At 43.3% G+C, this 20,288-nt stretch overlaps 1 protein-coding gene across 1 annotated transcript in view; it reads left to right on the top strand.

Annotated features, from left to right (window-relative positions):
* LOC147697030 (amine oxidase [flavin-containing]-like) overlaps positions 1-17,644 on the top strand; it is a 335,947-nt gene extending 318,303 nt beyond the window's left edge. Inside the window, exons 13-15 of the mRNA XM_086934107.1 lie at positions 4,353-4,464; positions 13,570-13,632; positions 16,400-17,644. Coding sequence (XP_086790233.1) covers positions 4,353-4,464; positions 13,570-13,632; positions 16,400-16,555 — 331 coding nt within the window. The 3' untranslated portion in view covers positions 16,556-17,644. The remainder of the gene's footprint in view (positions 1-4,352; positions 4,465-13,569; positions 13,633-16,399) is intronic.
* The last annotated feature ends 2,644 nt before the right edge of the window (positions 17,645-20,288 follow it).

Genomic DNA, 20,288 nt, shown 5'->3' on the forward strand with positions numbered 1-20,288 from the left:
CCAGTACAACATCTCACCATGCTGGGCATCTTAAACATGGGCAAACGTTCTTGCAGTGTATTGCTCTTTCAACCTATGACAAATACTGAGAGATAGCTGTTAGCTCGCAGTGAACCACTTGAAAATTCCTCTGCAACTCCTTGTTGGCCATTCTGAGCCTAAATTTTCTTTTATGTTTTTAAGAATCTGAAACATTTATAAACACCATAGTTTCAAATTGTAAACACAGGGTTATAGAATTCAAAATGCTGATTGTGTCATTCTCTTGCAGAACTTTAAACTTCTTTCTGATTATATGAAACATGCAATCTGACCGCTACACATACAACAGCCCTCAAATGGAAACAATGTAATTCCTTGCAAAATCTTCTGTCATAATACCACTTTTATTTAATATAATTGCTCATTCTGAGTCTAAGCACTGCATAGTAATATAGATGCCCAGCAACACTCAAGCACTCTCCATGTTCAGGAAGTCTGGGGCATATTTTTGTTGTATATGGTGTTGTGATGAAATATGTCCTTAACGGAGGCACTAGGTTTGACAGGCCGGAATTTATCAGAGGAAACTCTGAGGGTGTGATAATTCTCACACAACTCATAATTCCGATCCCTGTGCACAGTAAATTTCACAGACTGTCTGTAATCTGGACCTCACGTCACTTGTCCATGAGGATCCCTTTTATGGATGCCTTTTGCCTTAATTTTGGGCCTTGCAGGGAGCAGAGCTGTTCCCCTGCAAGAAGCCTCAGCTCCCTGAACGGTCCACCTCACATTCTTCCTCTGTGCTCAAGAACAGCCCCACCCGCCCATTGTCATTCTGTATGCCGGCAGATGACGGAAGAGGTGTGGCACCGCGGCTAGGGCGACCAACTCCGGAATCTGGGGATCACGGTTTGATCCCCGGCACCGGTGGCAGATTAGCCCAGCACCGTGTGACTCTGGGCAATAGCTTGCTTAATCTTCCCGACGGCCCCCAACGCCTAGAGATCCTTACGGGTGATTGTGCGCTTTACAAATGTGGATTATGATTGTCTTTTTTATTTTATTATTTTTTTATTTTATATGTATATATTATAAGATTGTCACATACAGAATGACAATAGGCCAGTTTGAGCTGTTACAGCATGTGGTGGCCTCCACCTTCCAAGGTCTAGAGCAGGGCATTCTGTTAGGGTTAGAGGAAAGAAATGTACAAAACAAAATGTACAAAAATGCCCATCCTGCTATGTGCCAGTTTATGAAAAGAAGCTGGCGAAAGAAGTTAATAAGAAGTGGAGGTTATAGTTGTTACAGTCTCATTATTTCAAAGCTGAAGCATTTTTAATATTATATACAACAAAGCTATAGTTGCTGCTTCTTTATTTATTTTATTCAACTAACATCCATTGACAAAGCCAATAGTCATGGCTTGTTGCAGGTCTAATGTTACTCGGTGCAATGATAAAAACAGCAAATACCAGTCGAGCGGCACATTATGATCAGCACATATTTTTTAGCTTTGTTGTTTTAAGCCATGCCCTTAATTACATCAGACATGCTCCTTGGAGAGACCCCCAGTTTGTTCATCCCATTTAAAGCCCTGGAAACAACACCATGCCACAGTCACCTCACGTCCTGGCACTGTGCATCATGCATGACTCATGACTTCCACGTTTTCAGATTGCCTATGTGCAGGGACATAGTGAACCCTCCCCACCCCACCCCTTGCTTTAGAAACTACAGCGAGGGGGGAGTTGTTTATGGGCCTCCTCTGTCTGCTACTCAGTAGACAAAGGCTCAGCTCATAATTAATGTGAAAAGGTGGGTTAGTGAATGAGTGAAGGAATGGGTAAATGGCTACATGGATTAGTGAAAGGATGAATGGATGAGTGAAAGGGTGAATGGATGGATAATGAGAGGATGGATGGATGCGTAAGTAGAAGGATGGATGAGGGTAAATAGATGGATGTAAGGGTAGATGGATGGGTAAAAGGGTGGACGGATCAGTAAAAGGATAGATGGATGAGTGAAAGAGTGGATGATGGGTGAGTGAATGGGTGGATGGATGAGATAAATGATAGATCGATTGATGAATTGATAATTGAAGGGGTAAATGAATAGATGGATGTATTTGTGAAAGGGTGGATGTAAGGATGGGCCAGTGAGTGAAAGGGAGTGTAGATGGGCAAAAGGATGGATAGATGAGTGAAAGGGTGGATGGTTGAGTGAAAGGATGGTTGAGTGAAAGGATGGTTGAGTGATAGGGTTAATGGATGGATTAATGAGTGGATGAGTGGGTGGATGGGTGAAGGGTGGATAGAAAGATGGTGGCTAAGTGAAAGGGGAATTAAGAGAGAAAGGGAGAATGGAGGTATGAGTGAAAGCATGGATGAATGGTTGGCAGAATGGATGGGCAAATGGGTGCATGGATGAGTGAAAAGAAGAATCTAAGGATGGTTGTGAAAGAATGCATACATGAGTGAAAGGGAGGGTGGAGAGCTGGAAGAAAGGATGGATGGATGAGTGAAAAGGTGAATGGGTGGACGGATGAGTGACTTGGTGAATGGATGAGTAAGTGAAAGTATGGCTGAATGGGTGAAAGGGTAAATGAAAGGATGGATGGGTGGAAGAGTGGATGGATGAGTGAAAGGATGGCTTGGGTGAAAGGGGTAAATGGTTGGATGGATGAGTGAATGGATGGATGGGTGGAAGAGTGGATGGATGAGCGAATGGGTGGGTAGAGAGATAGATGGATGAATGAAATGATGGATGGAAGGATAGATGATGGATTGGTTTGTAAACGGTTGAAAAGGTTTGGATATGGATGGTCTCACAGATAGAAGGATAGAATGAATGGTGAAAGACTGAGTGATGGATGAAAGAATTAATAGATGACAGAATGTAAATTTGAAATGGTGGATATCAGGGGTTTGATGGAAGGATGAATGGCTAATTCCTTGGACAATAGAGCTCTTCTGGGGAGAGTTATGATGACTTACTTTACTTTCTTGTTGCCATAAGAGCTTTAGTTCAAAGTGAGAGGTATGTAATTTTCCGGCTACTCCCTTGCCTATGTGTTACTAATCTGTATTTGTTGTGTACTTATGTGTGGGATCTATACATCATGCATATGCCATTTTGAGTGGCACCCAACTGCTACTTAAATGTTATACTAGTAGTTGTAAATGTTTGCATGTTTTGTTTTAAGTGTAAGGTTTTAGGGAGAGCCTCATAGTGACAGGAGCTCTGCTTAAGATGTATATTGTGTTTGTAGATATAGACAAGGCATACAAAATAAACTGTAATAGTGTATTGACAGTACCTTCTTTAAGAAAGCTGCAGGGAAAAGTACCTTTGTGACTTCCGTCAGCTAGTGCAACTCTCTGCGAAGCCTCCACAAGTCAGATTCCATATTCTAAGTCCCACTTGCTGAAACACCCATAATGTGTTCCCTATAGTGGGTTCATTACAGCAATCCTCCCTTTAGTTCACCTATGCATACTGCTTTACATCTCACAATATCTCCCAGGTATGAGATGCTAGTAACAAAGTCTATCTGAGCAGATCTTCCTGACCACTTCTCTCACTAAACATGCCTGCTCAGGACCACAAATTGTAAACAAAATATCAGACTGGACAACCCAGTGCAGTGACCATATAAATAGATTATTATCATATGAAATTCCACAAAAAGGCCTGCACAGTTGCTCAAAGCCGCATGCATATCGAAAAACCGTGAATTGTATGATTGTCTCAACCTAATATAAACTTATTTTGACTTGTACTGAAGTGGTTGTCTATTTACTTACTTTTATACTATCGCGCAAATTCTTCTGATGTGTCTGTACAACTTAACTTTTGTCCTGAAGTTTTGTACTGAATTTTGACCTTCTGTCCTGAATTTTTGTACTGAATTTTGACCCTTTGTCCTGACTTTTTACACTTACTGTCTTGATTTTGCACCCATGCTATATGGTCACCCTACTTAGCCCTGTGGCAAAGAACAGCCTTAGACACTTTCTCCTCTCAAACCAAGAAATGAGACGGGCTGTAAACCATGACCTCCACACCCCAAGCATTATTTAAGGGTGGTACATAAAGGGCACTGATCCGCCCAGTGAGACTACAGGATAATTTATATTAATGTGTTCTAATACTTCTTTCCCCATGGATGAGCACACACTATAAATCACCACTGTATATTTAAACGACTTAATTAAAAGCAATGACCTAATCTAGTGCAGATCATCGAAATAGATGTAACTAAGGAAATAAACTTGTAAGTTATTCGAATGAATGAGCTCGCCATATATTTTGATATGAGAGAAGAGCCTTAATCTATCTGTTCGTTTTTTTTGTTTATTTTTAAGTGTCCTTCGTAAGCCAGTTGGTAGAATCTACTTTGCAGGCACGGAAACGGCGACCGAGTGGAGTGGGTACATGGAGGGTGCGGTCCAAGCTGGAGAGAGGGCATCCAGAGAGGTAATATAAAGCTTCACAGACAATTGTAGCTGCAAGAAATGGTAAAAAAGTGTGATGTGTCTGTGCATATGAAGAATACGTTCTGTTCATATCCATACCGGTGTCTTAGCACTTGGCCTGGACCGCCTCGAAAACAATGGGATGTTAGCCAGACAGTGAGAGGGACAAAGGTGGCCAAAGAGCAGTGTGTTGAAAAGCTTTGTACACTTTATTAATTAGTCAATGTTGTGAACTGTAAAAACAAATCAATCAATCTACAGCAGAGCATAGATGAGAGGCAGGACGGCCAGTGTATGAGTGATTCATGATTTCAGGATTCATGTGGACACAAGTGAGCGCCGGCTCCTGTCTTTGGGTATGCCTTAATACTTACGGTAATGATTATATTTTACAAAATGCTTGTGTCCAATATATTTCATTGGTTAGCATGAAAAATGTAATTGTGAATTAACCACATCCATGCTGGTGACGGAACCACTCCGTCACCAGCCACGGACGCGCTGTGCTGGTGACGGAATAATTCCGTCACGGCCCGGCCGCCGCGCCTGAGCGGCATCAATTTTGCGCCTGCGTGGCGCGTTCTATTAATTGGGCGGGGACTTGACGAAACCACTCCGTCAAAAGCACAGCGCGCCGGTGGCTCGTGACGGAGTGGTTCCTTCACGAGCATGGCGGCGCCGCGTGGCCGCTCTCCCCTCCAGCACCGCGGCGGAATTACTGCCGCGGCCAAGGGGTTAAGGTACTGAATTTAAGGAAATAAAGCGTGGACTTTCCCAGCTACCCACACTCTGCATCTCAGGTACAATCTTCTCTCTGGCCCTGACCCCTTCTAGTGAACAGCAGTTACATTCTCTAGCACCTGACAAAAGGTAATACCCTTTTGGAGATATCATGCCACCGCCCTTCATTCCTATTCCTTACCGTGGACTTCTTGCCTGTACTATGGTTTATGGTTCTTATCTCCATTTTTTACATTTGCTGTGGAAACGTCATATTATCCCATTTTGTGCTCCCAGTGTCTTTTCGCTGCTTTGTCGGCGTCCGATGCCCAAGATGCTTCCAAGTATGTTGTGCATTATTGTATAAATTTCCCTTTTCCCTTTGCACCCTGCGTTTGGATGGGATGAGGACGCTCTTACAGTGTATAAACAAGGGTGCCTCTGATGTCAGGTGCCAGCGGTTGACATGTTTACCTTAAGTAAGCACAGCCTCAAAAGGCCTTCTTCTAAGCCTTGCTGCTGGCACCTGTATTATTCTTTATGGTAAGTGTTTATTCCCAAGTGTTAATTTAGCACTTTATGTTCATTAACCTGGATTCTTCCAAAGAGTTTCTCAAAATGTTGTCATTATGTGAACATATTTCTCTTGCCTCTTGCTTTACCATGAAAATCAGTTTTAGAACAGTGAAGATCACTAGTCATACTCAGTGTCGTAGCAAGGTCAGGTGGTACCCGGGGCGGAACATTTCTTGTCCCCCCCCCAGCCCACATTGAAATTATTAAAATAAGGAAAAAAAGATAGCGTCACATATTTTTGCCATTTTGTCACCCACCTCAGTCCCATTTTGTCACCCCCTTAAGTGATGACACCCAGGGCGGCCCACCCCCACCGCACACCCCTTCCTACGCCACTGTCCATACTGCTTAATGTGTTCCTGGGATATAAACTTTGGCCAGCAGAGGACCAATTTCCATACGGCCAATGAAGTCAACCAGAGGACTTCCAAAAGTAATGAGCACCATGCAAAAGTGGCCCAGTATGCGCTCTTTTTTGCATCATATATGCCACTGTGTCCACTGCACACTGCTAGAAAGGGTGGTACCAGAATAGGTTCCGACATAATGTTTCCCATGTATCAATTACACCAATTTTGTAACTTTAGAGTTAATAGTAACAATCGCCAGGCAGCGGGGCTATATGTTGTAAATGAAATTTAGGAGACAAAGTTTATGTCAGAAGATATTTCTGTATATGATGTTCTGAGATACAACTGAGAAAGATGTGAAGGCTTGGTCATAACTTTAGTTGAGGAGTGGTGGAATGTTTATCCTATCCAATGCACAGCACCAGGGCTCATGGTCTCCTGTACATTGTGTCCAAATGTGGTGTGTGCTCCCTGAGCAGGCAGCGGTGCCCTAAGCACTGTTGCACTCAATATTAGAAGTGCCCAGTAAAGACACTTTGGCCCTGATTACGAGTGAGTTGGTTAATTGCGACCTGTGCGTAAACCCCTGTTTACACATGAGTAGGAATTAAGAGTTTGTAGGTATATAATGCATCCGATAATTTCCAGATGTGTTAAATATCTCAACCTTTGTGTTTAACCTGCTAAATTTAAACGGGGGGAAAAAAGAAGCATATGGTATTTGCCATATCATATGCGGCTGTTGGTGTGTTAAACACCAAAATCTACATGTTTTCCCTACAAACTCAGAATAGGCGCTATTTATCGCACCCGATAAACAGCGCACCTCGTGGTATCGTTATTTATCAGGTGTGATAAATAGTACCAATTCTTTTAATCCGGCCCTTTGAACAGTATTAAATAGCAGAATAGAACTTTACCTTGGACAATTTCTTCTTTTGCAACTGGTTACATATTTGTTCTTTTTGTGTATTAGGAACTGTGGCCCACATGCATCAAGCACTTTTTCATTCGCAAACGGTGCGATTCCTTAAAATCGGCCGTTTGCGAATGCAAAGTGCTTTTTGGGATGCATGAAGCAATTTTAGAATTCGTAACATGTTTGCGAATTCTAAAATTGCGGGTGCTTTTAAGAAGTCGCAGATGTGCGATTTCTTAAAAGCAATGCATCATTATTTTAAAAAGTGAAAATTCGCAAATAGGGTGCCAAATTGACCGAGTGGTTGAACCACTCGGTAAATTTGGAAAAAGTGTTTAAAATGTTGAAAATGCTTTTTTTTCAACATTCATGTTACGGACACACATGTCCTTAGGACATGTGTGTGTGCAACATGATGCGAAAAATACATTTCAGGGGTGCATGGGGAAGTCCTTTGGACCCCCCCCTGCACCCATGAAATTTTCTAAGGGCCACTCGCAATTTGCATTGACTCCTATGGGCCTTTTGGCCCATAGGAATCAATGGGAATTGCGAAAATTAACTTAAGAATTCGGTATTTCTTTGGGATTCTGCAAAAATTGCGATTTTTACCGAATCACAAAGAAATACCGAAAAGAATGATGCATAGCATTTTGCACTTCTTAATTTGCGATTCCTTATTTTTCGCAAATTAAGAAATGCAAAATGACACAATGATGCATGTGGGCCTGTGTGTGTTTCATAGCATGGTAGATTCATTGCATATAACTTTGCAAAAATGTTTCTGATAAATAGCAAGTGATGTTGTTTGTGAGTGTGAAAAGACATTTGTGGCTCAGACATATACATTTCATGGTAACATTCCAGCTCATTGCCATTTGGATGACTGTTTGTGGGATAGTACTCTCCCCAGTGTGTGGGTTGAGACTCTGAATGCGGGGGATGCTTTTCCATCAGAAGTGCAGAATGGGATGCTGCGCCATGGAAACCAATGAAGGAACCTCACTCCATAACTGGAAGGGCCAGGGTGCAATACCAATGTGGGTATCTCTGGGGGCTTTGAGGGTGACGTGTATGGTACTGTTGATTGGCCCCTGCTTCTGGTCTGAGGACCTTAACAGCCGCGGCTCGTGAAGGTACAAGTGGTGGGCCCGGTGGGGAGAAGATTTCGACAGACGACCACAAGGGAAAATGAAACATTTCGTTAATTTTCCCTCTTCGTCGTATGTCGAAATCCCCCCCCGCCCCTCCCCGGCCCCACCACTCGTACCTGCCCAAGCTACAGCTGGACCTAAAGAGCAGTACAGTCCCTCAGAAATACCTGACTAGGGACCATGGATACCGAGTCAAAAGCGAAAAGACTCTGAGATTAATGCGGCATTGCTGGAAGTCAATGAGTGGCAGAAAATTAAAAGATGAATGCTGTTCTCATCTAATTTGAGGACACACACTTTTCATGGAGCCAAACCGTGCACTAGGACAACATGTTAGCGACAACCTTAGTATAGGAGGCCAGCTCTCCCACACAAACAAATCGTACGTAAATTAGGGTGGAGAAAACTATTGACCACATCCTAGAAGGGTCGGGCCCATTCAGGTAGGGATTGCACCAATGGTGTGAAGCACAGGACATAGCAGATTATCATTAGTGTGCCCGTTGTTTTTTGTAAACAAAATGTGCAGTTCTATACAGCACGAATGCCACCCAAAGGTTTTGGAGCACTTTATATGAGCACCAATTACATTACACAAGGACACATTCATTTTTGGTAGGCGCTAGGCGAGATTACGTGATATGCCCAGAATCACAGGATGTTGAGCCAATGCAGAGACTTGAACCGGATTCCCAAACTCCAAAGTGGGCAGCACTGGCCATTTCGCCACATCGTCTCCTGAGAGTGTATTCTTCGGCACTCCCTTAAAGCATAGATTTCAATTCAATGTGGATTGAGTTGAGTTGAGTTGAGTTTAAAGCATTTATAGAGTGCACGTTTACCTGGCGGTTTCATGGCGCTGTGGTGTACAGAACCCAGAGAACAAGAAGATCAGGAAGGGGGCAGAGAACAAGATAGTTATAGTGGGAAGGCTTGTGTGAAGAGAAAAGTTTTTAGCGCCTTTCGGAAGTGTGGGTATTGAGTAGAAGATCTGAGGTGGGCGGGGAGAGAGTTCCAAAAGGCAGGGGCAAGTGTGGAAAATTTCGTGCCCCCCCACTTTTTACGCCTAAAGCGGGGAACTGCCACCAATTATTGGGAGGATGAACGCAGTTCCCTGACGGGGGGGTAGGCTGTAATTTCCGAAGAGATGAAAGCAGGGGCTGCGCCAACCCGAGCCTGAAAAGTAATACAGCCCATCTTGAACTGAGCTCGTTCTCGGATAGGGAGCCAGTGCAAGGACTTTAGGAGGGAGTGACATGGTGGAATTTGGCCAGGTTATAAACCAGGCAGGCAGCCTGGTTTTGGACCAGCTGTAGTCGCCGCATACTGTAAGCGGGCATGCCACAATATAGAGCGTTACCATAGTCGAGGCGAGAGATTACAATCGCGAGGACTATGAGTTTTAAGGCAGAAAAAGAAAAGAAACGGGAAACTTTACGGATGGTGCAGAGTGAAAGAAAAGAAGAGGACACCACTAGACTAACCTGGGAGTGCAGAGTGAGTTGGTCGTTCAACTTAATCCCAAGTGTTTTCACAGAGGAAGATGGAGAAGGGGGGGGGACCTAGGGAGGGGGGCCATAAAAAAGAGGAGCCACCTGTCAAAACCAGCTCTGTTTTGTCTGGGTTTAACTTCAGGTGGTTGTAATTCATCCAGTCTCGGATAAAAATCATAACAGAATGGAACTTAACTATGGACTCAGGGGATGGGGACAAAGTAAATATAAGCTGAAGGTCATCCGCATAATTGTAGACGGAGACCTCCATTTGCTGAAGGGCGGAAATAAGAGGGGCAATGTACAAGTTGAATAAAAGAGGAGAAAGGGAGGAGCCCTGAGGGACCCCGCATTGTACTTTCCAGAAGTCCGCCGAGAAGTCACCCAGGCGCACTGCCTGGGTGCGGTCCCTCAAGAAGGAGGACAGCCAGACCAAGGCCAAGCCTCCAACCCCCGCCGCCCTGACACGGCAAAGTAAGATGGAATAGTCAACCATGTCGAAGGCGGCGGAGAGGTCGAGGAGGACCAGGGCCTGGGGGTGGTTAGTGTCCATGCCCTCCCTGAGGTTGTCGAGAACCGATGGCACCACAGACTCCGTAGAGTGTGCGGGGCGAAAACCAGCCTGACGGGGGGCTAACACACCGTTCTCCTCCACAAGGGTACTGAGCGCTCTGGTCACATGGTGCTCCAATACCTTCCCCAGAAAGGGCAATAACGAGATGGGGCGGTAGTTGACAAGAGCGGAGGGGTCAGCGCCAGGTTTTTTGAGGATAGGGACAATGATGGCCGATTTTAGTGGTTGAATAACAATGCCCTGGGAGAGTGAACTGTTGAGAAATTTGAGAGGGGGCTGCACACAAACCGAGTAGATGTGCTTAAGGATGTGGGCAGGACAGGGGTCTAGAGGGGAGCCTGGTTTGACCATAGGAAGGAGGGAGAGAAAAGACTCTTCTCTCAAAAGGGGAAAGGAATCAAGGTGTGCCCTGACTGACGGACACTGGGGGTCAACAAAGGAAAGATGGGGGGAGGGATATTGGCTTTAATGTTAGAAATTTTGTACAGAAAATAAGTGTTAAGGGAATCGCATAAGTCCTGAGAAGGGGAGGGTTTGAGGGTAGCTCTGTCGGAGTAGGCGAGATCGTGTACAATGGAAAAAATTTCTCTGGGCTGATTTTCGGCAGCCAGGATTTTTGAGGAGAAGTAAGCAGTCTTAGCAGCCAAAATAGATTTTTTGTACTGAGAAAGGAGGATGACATACTGGGTTTTAAGGTTGGGGCAATAATCTCGCCTCCAGGCCCGCTCAGCGTGGCGCACAGTTAGTTTTAAGGCCTTCAGTTCCTCATTGAACCAACGGTTCGCGTCGTTCACACGCCTGGTGGACACCCGCCTGAGGGGAGCGACAGAGTCGCAACCTGTCAGGAGCCAGGAGTTAATAGAATCGGCTTGTGCGGAAGACGACAGACTGTGTAGATCTGGACTGGATGCGGAGAGTGTGGCGGACAGAGAGGCCACATCCACCTGGTTCCAAGAGCGCGCCCAGATGTTTTTGAGAAGAGAGGATTGAGGAGGATAGCCTTACACAAATAATAGTTCACTTAGATATGATAAAAAAAAACACACAAATAAATTGATGTTTGTGCTGCTGCTCCCTAAAATGTATACGGGCCGTGTACGTGAGAATTTAACTCAGTGCTTGTGCTGCACATGTGGTTTGTGTGTGTGGGAAGTAAGAAGTATATTTACAAAGAATTGGCATAGGGCAGTGCTGCAAGTCACTTTGCTGCGCTCCCCTGAGCCGAATCCAGAGGGCAGGAATGAAAAGTATTTACAAGGTAAGGTGTATTCCTATACTTTCAGCCAGTGCACAATTAGCAGCCGTGCGCCAAAGCAGGCACCCTTGCACTATAGTTCAAGGGTGTCTGTGTTGTTGGCATGATGGTTTTAGTGCAGGAAGAGACACCTTTCTGCACCAAAAACAATAATTGGAGGTGTTGTCCTCTTTCTATGTGTGCTGCAGAATGAAAAGGAAAGAGGAAAAAAATAGGATAAATGTAAAAATGTCTCCTCTCCACATCTGCTCTAGGGAGGTGCAAATGTTGGCGCTTCCCCAGGTTTAGCAGATATTGTAACTCTGGGACTGCGTCAAAGTAAATGGGCGTTGCATGGAAACACCCATAGCAACACCCATGGAACGTCTCTATGACACAGAATAAGGCAAGGCAGCGACTTGCTCTGCTTTGCCTCACTCCATGTGTACAAGGGCATAAAAAGCCATGCAGGGTGCCTTTACGTGGCCTTGTAGATATGGCTAAGCCCTGTGCGCCACCGGGACATCACAATAAGTGATGTTCTGGCAGCGCACAAGGCTTGTAAATATGCCCCTACGTTTGCACCTGAGATGCCTATTTATTCCCTTTTTTGTGCTTGATTGAAGCTTGAACACCACCCTTTTCGAACTCTGCCAGTCACCACAGGTCCTAGTCCTGTACCGCACCTGCAACCACCGGCTCAAATTAAGCACTCAGTCACAATACGCTGATCTGCCTTTTTTGTGCAGTATCAATAACTCATTGAGCAGCCCAGACCAACCTAACCTGCTATTATTATTCTCAATATGCCAGCCTGACATGTGAGCACACTACCCCTGGGAAGGCCAGGATATTTCTCTGTTTCAGGAGTGTTCTTTTAGAAAGGCCTATGAAAGTTATTGTTTTCGGTCATTTTAGTGAAATGGATGAGAAGTAGGTAGCAGGGTACTACAACAGAAGAGTAGATGCCAAACAGAGATATCAAGGTCAGCCAGAAAGACCCAGATTCACAACGTCGTTGCCTCGCCTCTATAGTTCGCACTGCTCCAGACAGCCAGGGTTCTCCAACTTAACTTCAGAGAGACTTCGACAGCAGATGTCATAATTGCTTTGGGATGTGTTTTTGGCCAAGCTATTGTGTCTGTTTGCCTGTCAGCTCTGATGTTAAAAGCTCATTTGAAAACTCTGCACGCTAGACCCAAACAAAACACTAGGTGGTGCTATATGCAAGTAAATGGTAAAAAGCAACAGGAACTATAGCGATAAACTGGAACTGAATGAAGTGCCTAGGATACTTTTATATCAAGTGTAGATAGATCTTGTCCCACTTTCACGTTCTACTCTGTAGAGGGAAATTAAAGTAACATGTTTTAGTGTCCACAACTTACTATAGTTTTCATCATGGCACAGCAAAGTCTAGACATTGCTGTAATTGTTATTCGTGTCATGTTGTAGTCTTTTTAACTGATGTATTTAGTATCATAAACTGTGCTATTGCTAAAGGAACAGAACCACAACATTTAAAACTTCATTGTCTTATTTAGTTTAAGAAATGTAAAAGAATTCAATGCATAGTTCAGAATAATTGCCCACAACAAATGTCATCTTGTTCTCAAGCAGCAGTTCTGCATGTTTGGTTTATGCCATGCGGTTTTACATGCTTATGCATTATAAACAAACACACTCAAACAGATCCAACGCGCAAGGCTGTAAATCCGTGCAGTGAGCTAACATTCTCATTAAATTCTTATTATGGCCCAGCGAGTAAGGGCCGTAATAATTCCCTCTGTTATGTTATTGTAACTTGGAACCTGGGAGGCAGAAATGTGTTATTTCCCAAGTTAATAATGTACTATGGTAATGTGACTTTTTGGTTTTATGAGGAGCAGTGAAAGCATTATGAAATATAGTATTCTTTCTTATAAGTGAATGAATTATATTTGCGGAACACACAATTGTTTTCAGCACAGCAGAAATGCATCCCAGAATGTTCTTCCATCGGTTGAAACACCACTCTGTTACACAATGTGATTGGTGTTATTAAAGATGAACACACAATAATCATTGGGTACCTGTTTGCTTTCAGATACTGTGCAGTATGGGCAGGATCACAGAAAACGAGATCTGGGTGCCTGAGCCTCCGTCAATGGTGAGTGTTCATTTTATTATTAGTATCTTTGCGTAGGCTACAAACATGGGGGGTTCTCAGGGCGGCTTCCACTGTCCTCCTTGAAGAGCTAGATAGGGAGCTTCATTTGTTGTGTTTTGCTGCTAGATCCTGTGGCTTACTAGTCACTGCTTGATGGTGCTGTGCAGGTGCGCAACGCCCATTGGGCTCATAGGGCTTCAGACCCCCCCCCGTCGTGTGTGTCAGCCTGGGCTGAGACAGCTTCCCGGGCACACACACAGACAGTTTTTGAGCTGCCGTAGGCTGGCTGGTCTGGCGTCCATCTTATTGGAGCCGCACTCGAGAATTTCACAGGTCTTGAAAAGACCATTTACTTGTTAACGAAGCTTTATTGTTTTTCACCCCTTCTTAGATCCCCTGCATCTCCACTCTGCCTATTGTTGAAAGAATTAGCCCCCCTCCCCCGAAATTTTTCACCTCTAGTACTTTGCGCTGATTGCGAGATTGTGCGGGGCGCAGCAGGTCAGGCTCCCCCAGAGTGCTTCTCCTCTCCACTTTTTGCCATCATACAACACACAGCAAAACACACAAGATGATGGACGGAATGTTGCACGATGGCAAAACATTCACCCCCAGTCACAGATCTGGGTTTAATCCATCGTTATTTTGCTCACAAAAGCCACCCCAGTTCAGACATGGCCATATGCAGATCAGCCTTGACCCTGTGCCTCATGGGAACAGTCCAGCCCGAACTGCCAAGCCATGTTTTCCCTGGACCGGAATTTAGCATCCTAGGACCGGTTTTTGGCTATCAGCCGTCTTCAGCCAGGATAGCTTGACTTCAGTGGCGTAGTGAGCACAGGACCCACGTCTGGGCATACCCTTCCCACGTAGGGTGAACAGCAAAACACACAAGATGATGGACGGAATGTTGCACAATGGCAAAACATTCACCCCCAGTCACAGATCTGGGTTTAGTCCATCGTTATTTTGCTCACAAAAGCCACTCCAGTTCAGACATGGCCATATGCAAATCAGCCTTGACCCTGTGCCTCATGAGAAACAGTCCAGCCCGAACTGCCAAGCCATGTCTTCCCTGGACCGGAATCAAGCATCCTAGGACCGGTTTCTGGCTTGCTTGGACACCAGCGCAGGCACCCTTGCATCAGGGTGTAAGGGTGCCTGCGCTGGTGTCCAAGCATGGATTGAGCAGGAATGTATCATATCTTAGTAGATATGGAACATTCCTACTCCCTCCTGTCATGCAACGCATCTCAGCAAGTTGGCTTACTGTGTTACGTTGCATGCAATTTTAGCAAGCCTGGTGACAAAAATCACCTTGGCAGTAGGTTTTGAGCCTAGGGATTGTGGGATCATCCGACCCATGTTCCGATCTGTAGTTTGACGGCCGAGAGACTCACTGCCTCTACTACTGAGTTATCCATACAGTGTCCATTACCAGTTCTTTGGACGACCGGCGCCAAGGTGATTTTTGGCACCTTTGCATACTTTCCAAGAGCTTTGAGGAGCCCTTCGACGTCTTGATCCAGCTTGATTCTTCTTGCTTGGATTTGGTGCTCTATTTTTCTGTCCTGATGAAGACCCCATGCTAAGGATTCAACAACCTTGTTTTTGGGAAGGGGTCGAAACGTTGACTTCTGTTCTTCCATTAGCAAGCATAAATGACTTACGGATTGCTATGTTTTGGTTGTAATGATTGGCCTGCCTTAGGCCGGACAGGTTTCTAATATGTATATATAATGTATATTACCTTTTCTTTTTTCTTTCAACCTTCACAAACGCACTTCTTATTTTCTCCCTCCGTCCAACCTGAGCACCTTTCTTCTACAAATGTGATGTCATTGACAACTGATTTTGATTTTTTGTGAAAAAATTGCATTTATTGCAGACGCATGATTATGTCCTTGTGAATGCTCTTATTTAAATCATTTTTTGTGTTTACTTTGTAATATTCTATTTGCTATTTGTGACCAACTTCTTATTGTACTGCCATTATTACCCAGGTCTGGTAGCATTAGGGTTACCCTATTGATACTTAACACTACGGCACTCGTCAGCATAGGTCAATTCCTAAAGATATTTGAAATTGTAATCCTATTTCATAATAAAATAGCTTTATTAAGTAGTGGAAACACGTTTCAAACACAGAGAAGTTGTTTGTGCACTCATAAATGATTTAAGCCACATTTCTGGGTGAGTAAATCAACGAGCATGGGCTGGGTATGGTCATAGACTTGTTATTACAACCCTTGAATGCCCTCTAATGTAGAGAATACCACACTCTTTCATGTTTGTAGGTTTTCACAAATTAATTTCTGACCCATTCAACTGGAAATGGTTGAAGGTGCATTCCAGTAAACGGGGAGAAGTAAATATCTTGCCAACGTGGGTAAGGGAATAGAACTCCACGTAAAATTGGTGGGCAGGCATGGGAGAGATTTCTCCATCAGGACAAAACGTTATCAAGTACCTGTGCATTTCCGCTTACGGGTTTCTGAAGCGAAAATACACGTGTGCACGTTTTTACCTGAAAAAAACTTGAATTCACAAAAGTCTTCCAGGAGTATGCCTGAAAACCTGTGACTATGATAGCTTTCTCGTCGGACTGGAGTAAATCTGCACTCATGTGTGATCCTACAACTCTGGGTGAAGATTTACCGCTTTGTGAACCTGGCCCTCAGAGTATTAAAATCTAATTGCCAGAACCTAACACTTACATTACTATTTGAACACTCAGTGTGAATGATCCTGTTGTTTTTCTCCATAGGATGTACCAGCACTGCCAATCACAACAACCTTTTGGGAGAGGAACTTGCCGTCTGTACAAGGGCTACTGAGACTGGCTGAAATGTCTACTATCCTCGGTTCAGCTGCTGCTATTGGGCTTTTCGCCTACAAAAGGGGACTGCTAGTCCGACACTGAATATCAGTACCTTAGTGAAAGTTCCAGGTCCCCTCCTTTGCTCTTTTCAGTCGTCTTTCTAACAATGTCCAATGCACTGGTGCTGAGAAGTCAAAACCCTTTGTTGTATGTTTTTTAAAACGCTTGAGTGGGTAATGTCTGAGCTCTACTAAGAGTTGTGCATTTTATGTGAATATGTACAATACTGAGATGTACGTGCCACAGTACATGTCAACAATTACCAAATATACAATAGTATACAAATCTGTAAAATATTCTTACATGCTATGAATGTGTTTGTACATATGTTTATGTATAAGTACATAAATACGGATTTCACTAAAGATGCTTTGGCAGGTGTACTCAAACTATTCTGCTACACACTGACAACAAACAAGCACACAGTCCTGAAAAAGAAGACATCTCAAAATTGTGCAGCACCATGAAGTAGCTTGAAGTGGACTTAAACCGTCTGTGGTATGGTATATATATGTTTGTTTTCTCATTCTCTGGGGTCAGGAGAAGGCATGTACAAATCACACAGACTTATGAGTCCCTGGTACACCAGATTGCTGCATTCAGTGTGCACCTTGACTCTGTTGGAACAGATTAATTTATGGTCTCAAAAAAGTTAGTTTGAGGTCAGTTTCTATTGTGCGCGTCAATCACAAGCCCTACGATGCATCAAGTTGCAAAAGGCCCTAAGAGGACATACATGTGGTATGCTGTGTAGTGTACAAATACTAACAATATAACAAAGGCAACTGAGAACGGAAAGCAATCAAATAGGGGATATTTAGAACAATATTTGAAGACTGTGTGCTTGCAAAGTGTATGTGAATCCACTAATACCTTTTCAAGTTGTGCCACCAGTATGCACCGCATATCCAATGGAGTGGTAGCAAAGAAGCCAGAACTCTAAGTACCTCGTTAGTTTTCCTAGCTTCCACTCACTCTGCCTGAGTGCTCTAGAATACCACTTCTGCATTTTGACTCAAGAGGTCAGGCAGAGAGGAGCATATTGGTGTACACAACAATGAACAATCACAGACTGTAGCAAATTTAAGTCTTAAGGATTTCTATATAAAAATAAAACATATTTTGGAAATGTAGCCACGGTTTAAAAAGTTAAAGCAAAAGGCAGTGACTCTCAAATTGATAACAGTTACGGTTAAGATCAATATGGATTAAGTTTCAATGAATATGGATAAAGCTAAAATCAATATGGAATAAAGCCAGACTTGTGGATCTTTACATAGTGATAATTAGACGAGGTGTACTAATATAGCATCATAAATTGAGGTAAGTGTTGCTGTTGGAAAGCAGAGCTGCAAGAAAAAGCCAGGTGCACTATGCAGGAACTCATTTCTACAATACACAACTTGTCTTGCAAAGTGAAAACATGCATTTATTTTGAAATCAAGAGTATAAAAATATAAACGTTTTTTCTAACTTGCTCCTCGTACGCTGGCCATCATGTTCTTGGTCCTCGACTTTCATTTAACAAATCAGTGCAGACTGAAAGTTGCAGTCTTCATTTCCTTCAAGTTCACCAATACATTAGAAAAAAATGGTTGTTAAAGGGAATGCCCATGAGGGGGTACAACATAGTTGGCTTTAGAGGAGCAATTTGGCAAACGTATGTGCGTCTTATGTTACCATTAACCCCTTCCATGCTGGTGACGAACCCCAGTCGTCATGCACTACGGTGCTTGTGTGCTGATGACGGCTGGGGTTCGTCATGGCCCGCCCGTGTTCGTCCGGCGGCCGCACACGGGAAAAATCGCGGCCGCACGGAAGGGGTTAAATAAGTGCATTGCTTTGCAATTCTACATATCTATTGTAGTAAAATGTTGGCATGCGCAGGGCATGCAAAGAGAGCTGCATGGTTATCAATCTTTATTTTAAAGAGGGCAGTGAATGAATGCTCACCAGATCACCCAGTAGAATTGATTTCTCTTAGAGCCAGCAGAGGTTTGCTTAGGTATTGACACCAATCTCTCTTCTACCTCAAAGTTGTTAGCAATGATTGGGAAATATTGGAGGGCACCTGCTGCATCACTGTCCCAGAAAAGACTTGTTTGATGCCACATTCATTGCAGATTCAATTCTCTATGACAAATGCCTAAAGTTAATCCAGATTCAGAGTTGGGTAGTATGTGAAAATCATACAGCTTTGTGAGGAAGCTCTAAATGCTACCATTTCCAAGGTGAGGCATAATGAGGAGAAATATCTTAATTTCTCTTGTTATTTCCTTGTTCTATGTCTACAGTATTCTGCACACACATACAAAGAGTAAAATGCCTCAGAGGAATGTGTCTCTTCTTGCACAAAACCAATCAACAATCCTGCCTGTAATGCAGGCACCCTTGCATGAGGCTGCACGTGTGCCTGTGTTGGTGCCAGAGCATGGAGAGAGCAGGAATGCATCATATATTAGTAGATATGGAACATGCTTTGGGTAATTTATCGGTAGAGCAAACTCTTCAGATGGGCTCTTACTAAGATTCAGCGTTCCAGATAACGCATCACTACCCAACTCTCTTGTGGATGGGCTTACATCGAACAGTTGTGAGTGTCATTATTTTATTAAAGTCTTGGGAAAAAGAGTTTCTCAGACTTATTCCTATCTTTTCAGTGTACAAAACCTAAGCAACAAATCTGTATATCACTCTTTGTGTACTTATAAACATAGTGTAGCATTAATGTGCTGCACAATTTTACCAGCAGATGTGCTTGTTGTGTATACCCGGTATTGCCTAGGCACACTGCATGTCTGAGCAAAACAGCACAATTCCTCTTGAAAGGAGTTCCCACTTCATAGTGATTTTAAATGCTGTTTGTATGCTATTTTATACAAATAATTATTAACTGTACCTCATGCCTAGCACAACCTGCAGGGATAACATTGGAATTAAGAAAAACACCGAAGTGTTGAGTAAACAAACATGATCTGCATGACTCAAGTTAAGATGTTGGAAAGGACGACTTAGACTTCCATCCTTCTGATGAAAAAGTCATAACTGAATTAAGAAGCTCTCATATTATCATGTAGATATTTGGGGCCAGTTTCGCTGATAGGCTAGTCACATCCATTGAAGATTTTGTATACCTCTTGCCTGCAAAATGGCAAAACAGTTTCATGTTTAAAGAACACACTTGTAAAGCTGAAGATATTTTTGAATGTATGACACTTTTTGTCTGAAATATTTCACTTCCCTTGGTAGAAAATGATCTCTTGATGGAACCTAGCTAAAGGGTGATGTTATACAAATGTAACTATAATTAGAAATATTCGATCAAAAATGTAAAACAATGAAACTGATGAGAAACACAAATTCTTTTCTTAGTGACTAAAAGAGTTGCTATACATATTGGGATTACCTATCTCCTTTATTTACTGTACCATTCTTCTTTGAGCAATGTACCAAGGTCATACTTGGAATGTGAACACTCTGATGTTGTCATCTCATTATGCAGTGTCACATCCTGTTTTGTGAAATCTTTACTATTGAGACACTCTCTTTTCCAAGTGTGCCCCAAGTAACTACCTACAATAACACATCAAACAATCAGTCTATTTAAATAAGTCACATAACATGGGACCATTTTTTAACCCTACCTCCCTAGAAACAGCTTTGGCACTTCATATAAAATGCGAACTAAAAGGAATTAACGTTCGTTTTTTATTTTATTTGATCATGGATATGTGCTAAAACTTCTTCAACTGAATGTTTGAAAGGCCATCTCATA

Source organism: Lissotriton vulgaris, chromosome 8 (genome assembly GCF_964263255.1).
Source record: "Lissotriton vulgaris chromosome 8, aLisVul1.2, whole genome shotgun sequence".
In the NCBI taxonomy this organism is placed as follows: domain Eukaryota; kingdom Metazoa; phylum Chordata; class Amphibia; order Caudata; family Salamandridae; genus Lissotriton; species Lissotriton vulgaris.